The sequence below is a fragment of the Babesia microti genome (genome assembly GCF_000691945.2).
Source record: "Babesia microti strain RI apicoplast complete genome".
Taxonomy (NCBI): domain Eukaryota; phylum Apicomplexa; class Aconoidasida; order Piroplasmida; family Babesiidae; genus Babesia; species Babesia microti.
Window position 1 is genome coordinate 13,627 of NC_034636.1, and position 15,031 is coordinate 28,657.

Here is a 15,031-nt window from a genome sequence, read left to right on the forward strand (position 1 = left end):
AAATATGAAAAATTATAATAATTATTTATTTAATAAATATTTATTTATAAAAATAAATAAATTAGGTAAATTTAAATTTTTTAATACAAAATTAGAATATTTAAATAAATTAAATATAAATTTATTTAGTAATAAATATAAAAATTTTAATTTAAAAATTATTTATAAAATTATTTCTATAAATAGAATTTCTCATACATTATCTAAAGGTAGAGTTATGAATTATAAAATTACATCTTGTTGTGGTAATAAAACAGGATGGTGTGGATTAGGAGTTTATATAAATAATAAATTCTTTAATACTATTGAGTTAGCTAAATTTAGATCTATTAATAATATTTATATAATTAAACAAAATTATAAAATAAATACTTATAGTTATTTTAAATATAAAGGTTGTAAAATTAAATTTATTAATAGATTTAGAGATAAATTTAAATTAATGAAAGTAGTTAGTTCTATTTACTCTGTATTAGGTACAAATAAATTTAATTTAATTTCATTTTATTCTAAAAATATTAATATTTTAGTTAAATTATTATTAAATTCATTAGTTAAATTTAATTAATTATAAATAATAAATAAAATGATTAAAAAAAAAATTAAGAATAAAATTAAATATAATAAAAAATTTAGTTTATTTAAAAATATATTTATATTAAGAGTAAATAAAAATTTATTTTATAATTTAAAATTTTACACTTATGGTATAGGTATTTTTAAATTATATATTTTATTATTTTTAAGTAATAATTTTAGTTATTTATCTATTTATAAATTAACTATATTTAGTATAATAGGAATAAGATTTTCATTATCTTCTTTATTTTTATGTTTAAAAAAAGAATTATATAAAAAAAATTTATTATTACAAAAATATAAATTAAAAAAATGAAAATAAGATCATCTGTTAAAAAAATTTGTAAAAAATGTAGATTAATAAGAAGAAATAAAATATTAATAAATATTTGTAATAGTATTAAAAGACATAAAACTAAACAAGGATGATTAAAAATAGTTTTTATAGTAATAAAAAAATATCAAATAAATTAAATATTATTTCTTATATATCTTTTAAAAGAAGAAATATATTTATAACTGTATATAAAACAACAAATGATATATTTAAAAATAATATAAAATTTATTAAAGTTTTATACTCATCTTCATGTGGTTCAAAATCATTTATAAATTCAAATAAACTTTGTAACGATTCAATAAAGTTATTATTATTTAAATTTATATTTTTTTTGATAAAAAATAAATTATATAATATAAGTTTAATAATTGAAGGAAAAAATTATTTTAGTAAAAAAATAATAGAATATCTTTTTAAAATTAAAAAAATTGATAGTAAATTTAAAATAGATTATTTTAATAATTATTTTAAGTTTTCTTATAATGGATGTAGAGTTAAAAAACGTAGATATTTATAAATTAAAATAAATATGAATTTAAATATTAATAAAAAAATTAAATTATATTTTAAAATATATTTTTGTAAAAAAGGAAGAATTAATTCAAAATTTAATAAATTTATAAAAAATTTAAATGGTAACATTAAATCAAGCTATAAGAGGTAAAAGAATTAAAAAAAGAAAATATATAAAATTTCCTAATTTATATGGATGCCCACAAAAAAAAGGTGAATGTAAAAAAGTTTATATAGTTACTCCTAAGAAACCAAATTCTGCTCTTAGAAAAGTAGTTAAGGTATTTATAAGAAATAAAAATAAAGAAATAATAGCTTATGTACCTGGTGAAAATACTAATATAAAAGAAAGAGATATTGTATTATTTAGAGGATGTAATGTTAAAGATTTGCCAGGAGTAAAATATAAAATTATTTTAGGAGCTAAAGATACAGATGTAGTATGTTCTAAATTAAGAAAAAATAAAGTATCTAAATATGGTGTAAAAAAATATAGGAATAAATGAATAATAAAATTAATATATTAAAAATATTATGTAGAAAAATACAAATAAAAGGTAATTATTTATCTATTAAAAAAAATATATTTAATTTATTATATAATAATAATATAATAAATTTTGAGATAATTTTATTAAATAATTTATTAAATATTTTATATAAATTAATATATATTATGTTTAAAGAGGAGAATAATTATATATTAAATATAACTAATTTATATAATTTTACTAACTTTATTAATATTATTTTTAAATTTATATATAATGATATAAAATTAAATAAAGGTAAAGTTTGTTTACCAACTTATTTATATTATTTATATACAAATTTATATAATATTATTAATAAAAAATTAAATATAAATTATAATTTATATAAATTTTTTTATAAAAATTATTTAAATTATTTATTAAAATGTAATAATTATAATAATAATTATATTATAAATAAAAAATTTAAAACTATTTATTTTTATAAATATATTAATATAAATAATATTTATAAAAAAAATAGTATAAATATTTATTTAAAAAATAAATATTATAATATTATTATTAAAAATTATATAAATTATAATAATAAAAAGTTTAAAAAGAATTATTTAATAAAATATATAAAAAAAAATGATTAAAAATAAATTTATAAAAATAAAACCACATATAAATGTAGGTACTATAGGTCATATAGATCATGGTAAAACAACATTAACTTCAGCAATAACAAAAGTTTTAAGTTTAAAGGGATTATCTAAGGTAAAAACTTATAGTGAAATAGATTCAGCACCAGAAGAAAAATTAAGAGGTATAACAATAAATACAGCCCATATAGAGTATGAAAGTGAACTTAAACATTATGCTCATATAGATTGTCCTGGACATGCTGATTATATTAAAAATATGATAGTAGGTGTAACTCAAATGGATTGTGCTATTTTAGTTATATCTTTATTAGATGGTCCTATGCCACAAACTATCGAACATTTATTATTAATTAAACAAATTGGTGTAAAAAATTTAATAGTATTTTTAAATAAAGAAGATAAAGTTAATGATGAAGAAATAATTAATTTTGTTAAAGAAGAAGTATTATTTTTAATAAATAAGTATGGGTATAATGAAAATAATATTAATATATTAAAAGGATCAGCACTTAAAGCTTTAGAATGCGCTAATTCAAAAGAAGATTTAAATAATATATGGGTAAAAAAAATATTAGATTTAGTAGAAGTTATGGATAAAAATATAAAAGTAGTAAATGATAATGTAAATGAACCTTTTCTTATGGCTATAGAAGATAGTTTTTTAATAACAGGTAGAGGTACTGTAGTTACAGGTAAAATAGAAAGAGGTAAAATTAAATCAGGAGATAAAGTTGAACTTATTGGTAATGATAATATAATACAAACTACAGTTATTGATATTGAAATGTTTAATAAAGTTTTAGATTTAGGTGAGGTTGGTGATAATATAGGTATATTATTAAGAAATATAAAAAAAAATAATGTAAAAAGAGGATATATATTAGCTAAACCTAATACAGTAAAATCTTTTAAATTATTTGAATCTAATGTATATATATTATCTAAATCAGAAGGAGGTAGACATAAACCTTTTTTATCAGGTTATAAACCACAGTTTTTTATAAGAACAAGTGATATAACAGGAGAAGTTAAAGGTATTTTTTCTAATAATAATGAATTAAAAATGGCTATGCCAGGTGATTCAGTTAATATTATTATTGAATTACAAAAAAGTACAGTATTAAATATAGGATTAAAATTTGCTATAAGAGAAGGAGGTAAAACTATAGGAGCAGGTATTATTACAAAAATTATATCTTAATTTTATAAATTTTATTATAGGATATGATCTAAAAGGAAAAGATTATGAATTTTGATTTCATAAATATAGGTTCGATTCCTGTTATCCTAAATTATATATATTTATTTTAATATAAATAACCAAATTAACTTAATGAATAAAGTAATTGATTCCAAATCAATAAATATAGGTTTAATTCCTTTATTTGGTGTGTATTTAAATTTATATATTTTAAAAATATATGAATTATTATTTTAATTTAAATAATTATAATTATATAAATTTTTTTAATTATAAAAATAAATTATTAGATTTTAGAAATTTTGATTATTATTTAAAATTTAATTTATTTAAATATATAAATAAATGTTTATATCTACAAAAAATTTATAAAGATATAATATTTAATAATATAAAATTTAATATTTTTAATAATATTTTATTAAATTTGAATTTTAATTATATATATAATAAATTATTTAATATTAATATAACTGAAATAGATAGGTTTGATTTAAATAATATTTATATTAAAGATTTAAATAAATTATTTATAAATGATAATAATTATTGTATAGATATAAAAAATTATAAAGAATTTTATTTTATAAATTATTATTTAGTTCTGTATGAAATATATTATAATAATATAATTTTTTTAATTCAATGTAACACTAATAATAGTGATAATTATAATAAATTTTTAGATATTTATAATATAATAAATTTATTTATAAAAGATAATAAATTTATAAAATATATAATATGTAGTAATTATAACATAATTATTAGTAAAATTAATAATATTTATAATAATAAATTTTATAAAAAATTAAAAATTAATAATTATACTAATAATATTAATTATTTTTTACTAAATAAAATTATTATTAATAAAATTAATAATATAAATATTTTTAATAATTTTATATTTAATGATTTATTAAAAAATAATTATAATAATAATTTTTTAATATTAAATAATATAAATTTTAATAATAATTTATATCATTATAATAAAATAAATATATTTAATAATTATATAAAATTAAATAATATTATAAATTTTAATAATATAATTAATACTTTTAAAGAAAATAAAAAATTTGATAAATATATATCAAATTTTATATTTGGTCAAGAAAATCAATTACATAAATTATCTACTGTAGATATAAATAAAATTTTTAGTAAAAAAGAAATTAATAGTATTAAACCTATAGGTAGTTGGATTATATGTGGTCCTAGTGGTACAGGTAAAACAGAGTTAGCTAAAATTATATCTAAGTTATTATATAATAATAAATTAAAATTTATTAAATTTGATATGAGTGAGTTTATGGATAAGTATACTGTATCAAGATTAATTGGCGCACCACCAGGATATTTAGGTTATGAAAAAGGAGGTGAACTTACAAATTTTGTTAATGAAAATAAAAATAGTATTATTTTATTTGACGAAGCTGAAAAAGCAAATAAATATATATACGATATACTTTTACAAGTACTAGATGAAGGTGTATTAACAGATTCAAAAGGTATAAAAGTATTTTTTAATAAATCTATATTAATTTTTACAAGTAATATAGGTTCTTCTATTTGTAAAAATAATAAATTTAAATTTAATAATATTATATTTAAAAATGTAATTAAAGAACTTAAAAAATTTTTTAGAATTGAATTTTTAAATAGAATTGATGATATTTTAATTTTTAATTATTTAGATTTATTTTCAATTTATAAACTTATGGATAAATTTTTATTTAATATATCTAAATTTTGTATAAATATTAATAAAATTAAATTATTTTTATCATTAATTTTTAATAAAAATAATACTAATATTAGAAAAATTATTAGAATTTTAGATAATAATATTATTAATAAAATATATAATTTTGAAAATAATAATATTAGTATAGATATTTGTGGTAAATCTTTAGTATATAAAAATAATATATAAATAATGAATCAATTTTTTAATAAAATAAATTATAAAAATTATATAATTATTTATTTTAATAATTTTATTTTATATAATTATAAAAATTATATTAATTTATATAAATTAATTATAAATGATAGTAAAATATATTATTATAATTTTTTTAGAATATATAATATAATAAATTTTATTAATTTGTTTTTTAATAATGATATTTGGATAATAGAATGTGATTATAATAATATTAATTTAATATCTAAATATTTTAAAAATTTAATAGGTTACTCTAATAAAGGAAATATATTATTATATATAAATTATAATAATATAAAAAATATAAATAATATATATAGTATTAATAATACTTTTAAAAGAGTTATAATAATAATTAAAGATTTGAGTAAAATAAAAAATATAATTAATAATTATTTAGATTATATATATTTAAATTTAAAAAATAAAAAAATAATATTTATTATAAATAATGATATTGAATATAATATAGTTAATGATATTATTTTAAAAAAATTTAATAATAATACTTTTAATATAATAAAAAAAATAAATAATAAAATAAATATAAAAATTAATAATTATAATAATATATTAAATATTAATTTTATAGATAATACTGATATATGCTATAAATTATTAGATAGATGTATTTACGGTCAAGATTTAATAATATCAGTTATAAAAAAAAATATAAAGGATATTTTTAATAATTTTAATAAAAAAAATAAAAAACCATTAAATAGCTGGTTATTATGTGGTCCTAGTGGTACAGGTAAAACAGAAATAGCTAAAATATTATCAAAATCTATATATGGTAATATAGGTAAATTATTAAAATTTGATATGAGTGAATACCAAGAAAGTCATTCTATATCTAAATTAATAGGTACACCTCCTGGTTATATAGGATATACTGAAGGTAGTAGATTAATTAATTTAATAAATAAAAATCCTTATTCTATTATTTTATTTGATGAAATAGAAAAAGCGCATAAGAATATAAATAATATTATGTTACAAATATTAGATGAAGGTATTCTTTCATCATCTACAGGAGTAAAAGGTATTTTTAAATATTCATTTATTTTATTTACTAGTAATTTAGGACAAAAAAATTATATTTATGATATTAATAATAAAAAAATATATAAAAAACATATATTAAATTCAATTAATAATTATTTTTTACCTGAGTTTTTAAATAGAATTAATGAAATTTTAATTTTTGAATATCAAAATTTTAATTATTTAATGAAAACTTTAAATAAATTTTTTTTAGAATTTGAATATGTATATAATACAAATTTTATATTTTCATTAATATCAAAAAATTTATTATATAATTTATTAAATAATAAATTATATGGAGCAAGAATATTAAATAAACAATCATATAAATTTATATCAAAATTAATAGAATTATTTTATTATATAAATTTTAATAATTCATTAAATATTAATAATAATAAAAATATATTAAATATATATAAATATAATAATAATAAAAGTGTAAATAAAGGAATTTTTTTTAAATATAATAATAATTTAATATGAAAAAATTAAAAATACTTTTATCAGGTAAAAAAAATCAAAAAATAAAAATATTATATAACATATCAAATAATAAAAAAAAAATAAAATTAGGTTATATATTTCCATATGAAAAAATAAACTATAATAATAAAATAATTAAGCAACAATATTTAAAAATAGGTATTAATAAATCAAAATCTATATTATTATCTTATATAAAAGATATTATTTAATAAAAAAAATAAAGAAGATAAGCTAAATGGTTAAGCATTTGATTTGAGATCTTAGTAATATGGGTTCGATTCCCGTATCTTCTTAATTATAAAAAATTATATGAATATTATGAATTTTAATAATAATTTATTTAATTTAAAAAATAATTTTATAAATAAAAAATATAAATATTATAATAATAAAAAAATTAAATTAATTATAAAAAAATCATATCAATTTATTATAAATAATTACTTAAAATTAAATGGTATTATAAAAAAATTAAAATTAATTTTTTTTAATACAATTAATTATAAAATATTTAATATAGATAAAAAAAATAAAGAATATATATATTTATTAATAAGAATAAAAGGAAATTATTTATATTGCTTTTTTATAAATAAAAAAATATAATATGAAAATAAATAATAAAATATTTTTATTTAAAAATTTAAAATTAATAAAAAATAATTGTAAATTAATAAAATTTAAAAATAAAAAATTATCATTAACTAAAAAAAAAATATTTTCTAAAATATTAAAAAATTTAGGAATTTTAAATATATTTTAATTAAAAAATCAAAATGTATATATTAGATAATATATCCTATTCAAATTTTAAAACATTAATATTAAATAATATTATAATATTATTAAATAAAATAATTTATAATTCTAAAAATTTTAAATTTTTTAAAAAATTATTTAATATAACTTATTATCCATCATTAGTACAATTTTCATCTTCAAAATTAAATAATATTTCAAATAATATATATAAACCAATAAATAATTTATTATCTATATATATACCTATTAAATTAAATTTTATTACATTAAATAAACAAATTAAATTTTTATTTAATATATTAAATATACCAAAAATATCTTCAACAAGTTATTTAACTATAAAAGGTATTAATAGAATATCTTTACCTTCTTTTAATAGTTTATTTAAATATTATACAAATAAAAAAAATTTAATAACATTTTTTTATAATAAAACATATTCAATAAAAATAAATTCAACAAAATTTATAACTATAAATTTAGATTTAATAAAAGGTATAAATTATAATTTTAATTTTTTATATTTATATAACTTTAAATTTAATAAAAAAAATAAAAAAAAAATAAATAAAAATTATAATAATATATTTAATTTAGAATTATTTAAAATATTTACAAATACAATAACATATTTAACTTATAATTATAATACTATAAATTATGATTCTTTATGTTATAAATTTATTTTAAATTATAGTGATTATATATTAAAATCTATTTCATATTATAAACATATATTATTATTAAAAAATAATAAAATATTAAAATATAATAAACACTCTTCAATAAGTGAAATTATTTTAAAAGAAAATATTTTAACACATCCATTATTTCAAATAATAGATCAAACAAATTGTTTATGTGAGTTAATATATCAATATAAGATTCATATGTCACATGAAACAATTTATAATAAATTTTCTATAATTAGAAATATAAGACTAATAAAAGGAGATTATATAACTAAATTAAGTCCATTATCTACAAATGAAGGTGAGTCTGCTGGTATTATATCATCATTAATATATTTAAATTCTTTACATAATAAAAAATTAAGAACTATATTAAATAAATCTAATAAATTATTTAATACTGTTAAATTTGATTCTACTTCATTAACTTTTAATAAAAATTATTTAATACATAATTATAATAATTTAAAAAAATATTATAATATTAATATAAATAATTTTAATGAATTTGGTGAATTTAAAATATCTAATAATATAAATAATAATAAATTATATTCAACTTTAAATGAAATATTATCGATATCTGAATCAATAATACCTTTTATACTTAATAATGATCCTTGTAGGGGTCTTATGGGTTCAAAAATGCATTGTCAAGCGTTACCACTTATATATCCGGACATACCTAATATATTTACAAAAAATAATAAAATAAATAAAATTACTAAAACAAATTGTATAATTTCCTATTCATCTGGTATTGTAATAAATGTAAATAAATATAAAATAATTATTCAAGATATACATAATAGAATAATTACATATTATATAAATCCAATAAAAATAAATAATTATAATCATTCTTATTTAAATCATATATTAGTGTGGCCAGGTGATAAAGTAACTTATGGTAAAATATTAGTTACTAATAAAAATTATATTAATTTAGAATTATCTTTAGGAAAAAATATATTAATTGGTTATTGTAATTATTTTGGTAATGATCATGAAGATGCTATAATATTAAAAAAAAATTTACTTTATAATGACTGTATGTTATCAATAAAATTTGATATTTATGAAACATTTATATTAAATTATAATAATTATTCTGAATTTATAAACACAAAACTAAATAATTATAATAAGTTGTTACTAGAAAATAATATTATAATACCAAAAATAAAATTAATATTTAATAATTATAATAATAATATTAAACTTTTACCAAATATAATATTTAATAATCATATACCTATTATATATAAATTTATAAAAATAACTAAAGGAAATTCAAGTAGAATTATTAAAATAGAATCTATAATTAAAGATACTTTTAATATTAATAATAATAAAAATTATAATATTAAAATAAATATAATAACAATTAATTTTAATAAATTAAATGTTGGTGATAAATTATGTGGTAGGCACGGTAATAAAGGAGTTATATCTTGTATTTTAGATGATATAAATATTCCTTATACAAGTTTTGATTTAATTCCAGATATATTAATAAATCCTATAAGTTCAATATCTAGAATGAATATAGGGCAAATATTGGAAGGTTCTTGCGGTTTTTATACTTTTTTAAATAAGTCTAGATTAAATGTTCCCTATTTTATAAATACATCTAAATTTATAAATAATTTTATAAGTTCATTTAATTCTTTATATAAATATAAATTATTACTATTTATAAATTCACATAAAATTTCAAAAATATTTGTTAAAAATCCTTTATTAGGTTCTAGTTATTATAATAATATAGTTATATATTATTCTTATTTTTTAAGATTAAGTCATATAATTAAAAATAAAATTCAATTAAGATCAATAGGTAAATATAATGAAATTACTCAACAACCTGATAATAATAAAACTATAAATAAAGGTCAACGTTTTGGTGAAATGGAATTTTGGGCATTAGAAGCTCATGGTTCTTCTTTTAATTTAAAAGAGTTGTTGTATATAAAATCTAATAAATCTAAATATAATAATAAATTAATGATATCTGATTCTTTTAATTCATTATGTTTAGAATTAAATAGTTTAAACTTAAATATAATAAAAAATAATAATGACATCATATTTTAATACATCTATTAAATTTCCAATAATATTAAAATTATTATCATCATATGATATATGTAAATTAATAATAAGAAAATATTATAATAAAATAATAATAGGAATTGTATCATCCCCATTAACATTAAATATAAAAACTTCTTCTCCTTTTAATTATGGTTTATTTTGTGAAAAAATATTTGACTATATAAAATATTGTAATATATGTAAAAATAATTATTTTAATATAAATAGATTAGATTGTAATTATTGTTGTTTTTGTAATAATATATTAAAATATAATAAATATAGAAAATATAGGTTTGGTGCAATATTACTTAATTTTCCAATATTAATTAATAATAAATTATTAGAACTATATTTATATAAAAATTATATAAAAAATATTAAATATATTGTATATGAAAATTCTGAATTTAATTATACTAATTCAGAGTTTATAATAAAAAATTTTCTAAATAAAATTTCAAAATTTATATTATATAATAATAATTTTATAACATATTTTAATAATAAAAAATTAATTTATTATTTAAATAATAATTTAATTAAAAATATATTTATATTATTATTTCCTATTACTCCTACTAATACTAGAAAACTATCTAATAATAAATATACAATAAATAATATATATAGTAAATTAATTGAAATAAATAATATAATAAATTATAAATATAATACTAATTCTTATAATATTAATAAATTAATAAATATATTTAAATTATATAAATTAATTAATAATATTATAAGTATTGATAAAAATTTTTTAATAAATAAAACATCTTTATTAAATTTAAAAAAAAAAAATGGAATTTTAAAACAACAATTACTTGGGTGTAGATCTGATTTTTCTAGTAGGACAGTAATTATTCCTGGTTCGGATATAAATATTAATAATATTGGTATACCTTTAAATATAGTAAAATATATATTATCAGGTTATCTAATACATAATAATAATAATAAAATAACAACAAATAATTTTAAAATACAATTAAATAATATAATTAAATATAATTATATAATAGCAAATAGACCTCCTACTTTACATAAAATGAATATACAATCTTTCTCACCTATAATAATTGAAAATAAAGCTATAAAATTATCTCCATTAACATGTTTAGGTTATAATGCAGATTTTGATGGTGATCAAATGTCGTTATTTGCACCTTATTATAAATCTAGTAATATAGAATCTAAAATAAAATTAAGATTTTTATCAAATATTATGTCACCAACAACATTAAAAAATTTATCTATCCCTACTCAAGGAATATTAGTTGGTTATCTTAATTTAGCTATTATACATGAAATTTATTTTTATAAAAATTTAAATAATTATTTTAATTTAAATTTAATTGATATATTAGAGACATATAATATATACTGTAATTCATTAAATTCTGAACATAAAATATTTATAAAAATAAAAAATAAATTTGAACTTATAACAATAAATAGATCTATTATAAAATTTAATAATACTATATTTAATTTATATTAAAATAATAAAAAATATATAATGATAATTTATAAAAATTTAGAAAAAAATTTACAAGAATTAATGTTACTTGGTTTTGAATACTCAACTTATTCTTCATTATGCTTTAGTTTAAAAGATTATTTAAATATATTACCAAATAAAATAACTAAATATTTAAATTATTATAATAATAAATCTAATAAATATTTAAAAATTTTATTAAATAATTTTTCATATAATAAATTTTATAACATATTATTATTATTATATATATTTAAAATAAAATTAAAAAAAAGTCAATTTATACAAATATCACAATATAAAGGAATTATAGATAAAAATATTAAATCTACTTTATTACATACAAATTTATTAAAAGGATTAAATATTCAACATTATATATATTCATGTTTTAGTGCTAGAAATAGTATATTATCAACAGGACTTATAACAGCAGATATTGGATATTTAATGAAAAAATTAATTGAATGTTTAAGATCTTTATATATTAAAGAATTAAGTTGTAATAATTATTTTAATTTAAAATATAATAAAATATTAAATTATAATAATAAAAAATATAATATTAAACAAATATATAAAATATTTTTATGTAATAGTTTAAAAAATATATGTTCAAAATGTTTATTAATTAAATCTAAAATTAATAATATAATAGGTTATAATAAAGGAATTTTATCTAGTCAAGCTATATGTGAACCAAGACTACAATCTGCTTTAAGAACTTTTCATATAGGATGCTTAAAAACAAATATAAATATAACTTCTATTAATATAAATTTAAATAAATATTTCTTTAATTATAATAAAAATATTAAAAATAAATTATTTATTAATAATAAATATATATCAATAATATTTAATAAAAAATATAATAACAATAAATTAATATTTAATTATAATTATTATAATTTAATTTATAATAATAATATAATAAATTATAAAAATATTTATAATCAATATTATAATAATAATAAAAATAATATAAAATATAATAATATTATTAAAAAATTATACTCATTATTATAAAAATTTATATACTATGATAAGTTTAAATATAAATTATATTAATTATAAAAATATAATTATAAATAAATTAATTAAAAATTTAACAATATATAAAAAAAATTTAAAAATATATAAATTTAATAATTTTTATAAAAAAAAAACTCCTTTAGAATTTATAAATTATTTATATAAAAATTATATAAAAAAAAATAAAATTAATAATAAAATAATAAATAAAAATATTATAAAAAAAATAGATAGGGATGATTTTGATATATTATTAGATTTTGCTAATATAAAAATTAAAAATACTATAAAACCTATATATGGTTTATTATTAAATACTAATACTCAACAATATATATATAAAATTTTATATTATTTTAATAAAAAAATAATAAAATTTATAAATATTAATACAACAATAATTAATATTTATAATATATATTCTTTATATATTGGTAATTATAAAAATATATTTATTTTTATAAATGAAATTTATAATATATTAAAAAATAAATCTTTAAATAAATATTTATCCTCTAAATATTCATTATTAATAATTTATAATTCTATTATTTTCTCAATACTTTATATAAATAATATAAATAAATTAAATTATTCATTATCAAATATAATAATAATAGCAAAAAAAATATCTAATTTTATTCAAATTATAAAATGTAATAATATTGAATCAACTATAATAAAAAATAATATATTTTCTTTATATGACATAAATATTATAAATAATTCATTTATAAAATATAAATTAAATGAATGTGATTATTGTCCTATTCCTTTAAGTATATCTTTATATACTAAAAAAAAAGAAAATTCAAATATATTAAAATTTAATTCTTCAATAAATAATACTTTAAATTTTTTAAATTTAATTTATACAAAAGAAAAAATAGATTGGTCTATTGATTCTAAAATAAATATAATATTTTCAAATTTAATACCAATAGGATCTGGATGGTATAGATTATTTTATAATTCTTAAAAATGAACTCATTAAAAACTTTAACTTTAAAAAATATACTTATAAATAATATACATTATAATAATTATAATAAATTATTTATTAATAATAATATATTAATAACTAAAAAATATAACTATAATTTAATATCAATAATATCTAATTTATATAATTTTTATAAAATAATTTATTATTTAAATTTAAATAATATAAGATTTATTTTTATATATACATTTAAAAATAAATATATTAAAAATTTAATAAAAAAAATATCAGAATTAACATTAAACTTTTATTTTTTATCTTCATGGAAAAGTGGTTTATTTACAAATAAAACAACAATAAATAAAAAAATAATTTTAATTAAATCAATTATATTATTTAAAAAATTATTAATAAAAAAATATATAAAAACAAAAAATATAAAATTATTAAAAATAATTTTAAAATTAAAATCAAAATTAAATAAAAAATTAACAACAACAAAATGTTTAATAAATAAAAATATTTTAAATTCAAATTTTTTAATTTTTTTATCACCAAAAAAAGATATTAAAATAATAAAAGAAGCATATTTAACAAATAAAATTATTATTATTTTTGAACAAATAAAATCAAAATTTAGTGATTTTTCAATAACTTATTTAGATAATATAAATAAATCAAAATTATTATTTTATTTTTCATTATTTTGTTCTATTTAATAATTA

The 15,031-nt window shown here is 12.5% G+C and overlaps 17 protein-coding genes and 3 non-coding genes across 20 annotated transcripts; all 20 read left to right on the plus strand. All coding sequences in view use genetic code 11, as the record gives it.

Moving 5' to 3' along the window:
• Window positions 1-4: 4 nt before the first annotated feature.
• Window positions 5-568, plus strand: rps5 (ribosomal protein S5). The gene has a single exon. The coding sequence runs from the start codon at window positions 5-7 to the stop codon at window positions 566-568; it is 564 nt and encodes a 187-aa protein (YP_009363169.1).
• Window positions 569-586: 18 nt separating this feature from the next.
• Window positions 587-895, plus strand: BmB (hypothetical protein). Its single transcript has one exon. It carries the CDS (start codon window positions 587-589, stop codon window positions 893-895), a length of 309 nt encoding a protein of 102 aa, YP_009363170.1.
• Window positions 892-1,008, plus strand: rpl36 (ribosomal protein L36). The gene has a single exon. The coding sequence runs from the start codon at window positions 892-894 to the stop codon at window positions 1,006-1,008; it is 117 nt and encodes a 38-aa protein (YP_009363171.1).
• A 29-nt stretch (window positions 1,009-1,037) lies between these two features.
• On the plus strand, window positions 1,038-1,436 carry rps11 (ribosomal protein S11). The gene has a single exon. It carries the CDS (start codon window positions 1,038-1,040, stop codon window positions 1,434-1,436), a length of 399 nt encoding a protein of 132 aa, YP_009363172.1.
• A 115-nt stretch (window positions 1,437-1,551) lies between these two features.
• rps12 (ribosomal protein S12) lies at window positions 1,552-1,938 on the plus strand. The gene has a single exon. The coding sequence runs from the start codon at window positions 1,552-1,554 to the stop codon at window positions 1,936-1,938; it is 387 nt and encodes a 128-aa protein (YP_009363173.1).
• On the plus strand, window positions 1,935-2,567 carry rps7 (hypothetical protein). The gene has a single exon. It carries the CDS (start codon window positions 1,935-1,937, stop codon window positions 2,565-2,567), a length of 633 nt encoding a protein of 210 aa, YP_009363174.1.
• A 10-nt stretch (window positions 2,568-2,577) lies between these two features.
• On the plus strand, window positions 2,578-3,777 carry tufA (Elongation factor Tu). The gene has a single exon. The coding sequence runs from the start codon at window positions 2,578-2,580 to the stop codon at window positions 3,775-3,777; it is 1,200 nt and encodes a 399-aa protein (YP_009363175.1).
• A 17-nt stretch (window positions 3,778-3,794) lies between these two features.
• Gln_UUG lies at window positions 3,795-3,867 on the plus strand. The gene has a single exon. It is a non-coding gene; the product is annotated as a tRNA-Gln (tRNA).
• Window positions 3,868-3,895: 28 nt separating this feature from the next.
• Window positions 3,896-3,967, plus strand: Trp_CCA. Its single transcript has one exon. It is a non-coding gene; the product is annotated as a tRNA-Trp (tRNA).
• A 30-nt stretch (window positions 3,968-3,997) lies between these two features.
• Window positions 3,998-5,719, plus strand: clpC1 (ATP-dependent Clp protease). Its single transcript has one exon. It carries the CDS (start codon window positions 3,998-4,000, stop codon window positions 5,717-5,719), a length of 1,722 nt encoding a protein of 573 aa, YP_009363176.1.
• Window positions 5,720-5,722: 3 nt separating this feature from the next.
• clpC2 (ATP-dependent Clp protease) lies at window positions 5,723-7,270 on the plus strand. The gene has a single exon. The coding sequence runs from the start codon at window positions 5,723-5,725 to the stop codon at window positions 7,268-7,270; it is 1,548 nt and encodes a 515-aa protein (YP_009363177.1).
• An 11-nt stretch (window positions 7,271-7,281) lies between these two features.
• Window positions 7,282-7,482, plus strand: BmC (hypothetical protein). Its single transcript has one exon. The coding sequence runs from the start codon at window positions 7,282-7,284 to the stop codon at window positions 7,480-7,482; it is 201 nt and encodes a 66-aa protein (YP_009363178.1).
• A 12-nt stretch (window positions 7,483-7,494) lies between these two features.
• Ser_UGA lies at window positions 7,495-7,566 on the plus strand. The gene has a single exon. It is a non-coding gene; the product is annotated as a tRNA-Ser (tRNA).
• A 16-nt stretch (window positions 7,567-7,582) lies between these two features.
• BmD (hypothetical protein) lies at window positions 7,583-7,879 on the plus strand. The gene has a single exon. It carries the CDS (start codon window positions 7,583-7,585, stop codon window positions 7,877-7,879), a length of 297 nt encoding a protein of 98 aa, YP_009363179.1.
• Window positions 7,880-7,886: 7 nt separating this feature from the next.
• On the plus strand, window positions 7,887-8,036 carry BmE (hypothetical protein). Its single transcript has one exon. It carries the CDS (start codon window positions 7,887-7,889, stop codon window positions 8,034-8,036), a length of 150 nt encoding a protein of 49 aa, YP_009363180.1.
• Window positions 8,037-8,049: 13 nt separating this feature from the next.
• rpoB (DNA-directed RNA polymerase subunit beta) lies at window positions 8,050-10,824 on the plus strand. Its single transcript has one exon. The coding sequence runs from the start codon at window positions 8,050-8,052 to the stop codon at window positions 10,822-10,824; it is 2,775 nt and encodes a 924-aa protein (YP_009363181.1).
• A 22-nt stretch (window positions 10,825-10,846) lies between these two features.
• Window positions 10,847-12,328, plus strand: rpoC1 (DNA-directed RNA polymerase subunit beta'). Its single transcript has one exon. It carries the CDS (start codon window positions 10,847-10,849, stop codon window positions 12,326-12,328), a length of 1,482 nt encoding a protein of 493 aa, YP_009363182.1.
• A 15-nt stretch (window positions 12,329-12,343) lies between these two features.
• On the plus strand, window positions 12,344-13,357 carry rpoC2.1 (DNA-directed RNA polymerase subunit beta'', conserved subunit in apicomplexa and chloroplasts). Its single transcript has one exon. The coding sequence runs from the start codon at window positions 12,344-12,346 to the stop codon at window positions 13,355-13,357; it is 1,014 nt and encodes a 337-aa protein (YP_009363183.1).
• Window positions 13,358-13,385: 28 nt separating this feature from the next.
• Window positions 13,386-14,342, plus strand: rpoC2.2 (DNA-directed RNA polymerase subunit beta-like subunit, conserved in apicomplexa). Its single transcript has one exon. It carries the CDS (start codon window positions 13,386-13,388, stop codon window positions 14,340-14,342), a length of 957 nt encoding a protein of 318 aa, YP_009363184.1.
• A 2-nt stretch (window positions 14,343-14,344) lies between these two features.
• Window positions 14,345-15,025, plus strand: rps2 (ribosomal protein S2). The gene has a single exon. It carries the CDS (start codon window positions 14,345-14,347, stop codon window positions 15,023-15,025), a length of 681 nt encoding a protein of 226 aa, YP_009363185.1.
• The last annotated feature ends 6 nt before the right edge of the window (window positions 15,026-15,031 follow it).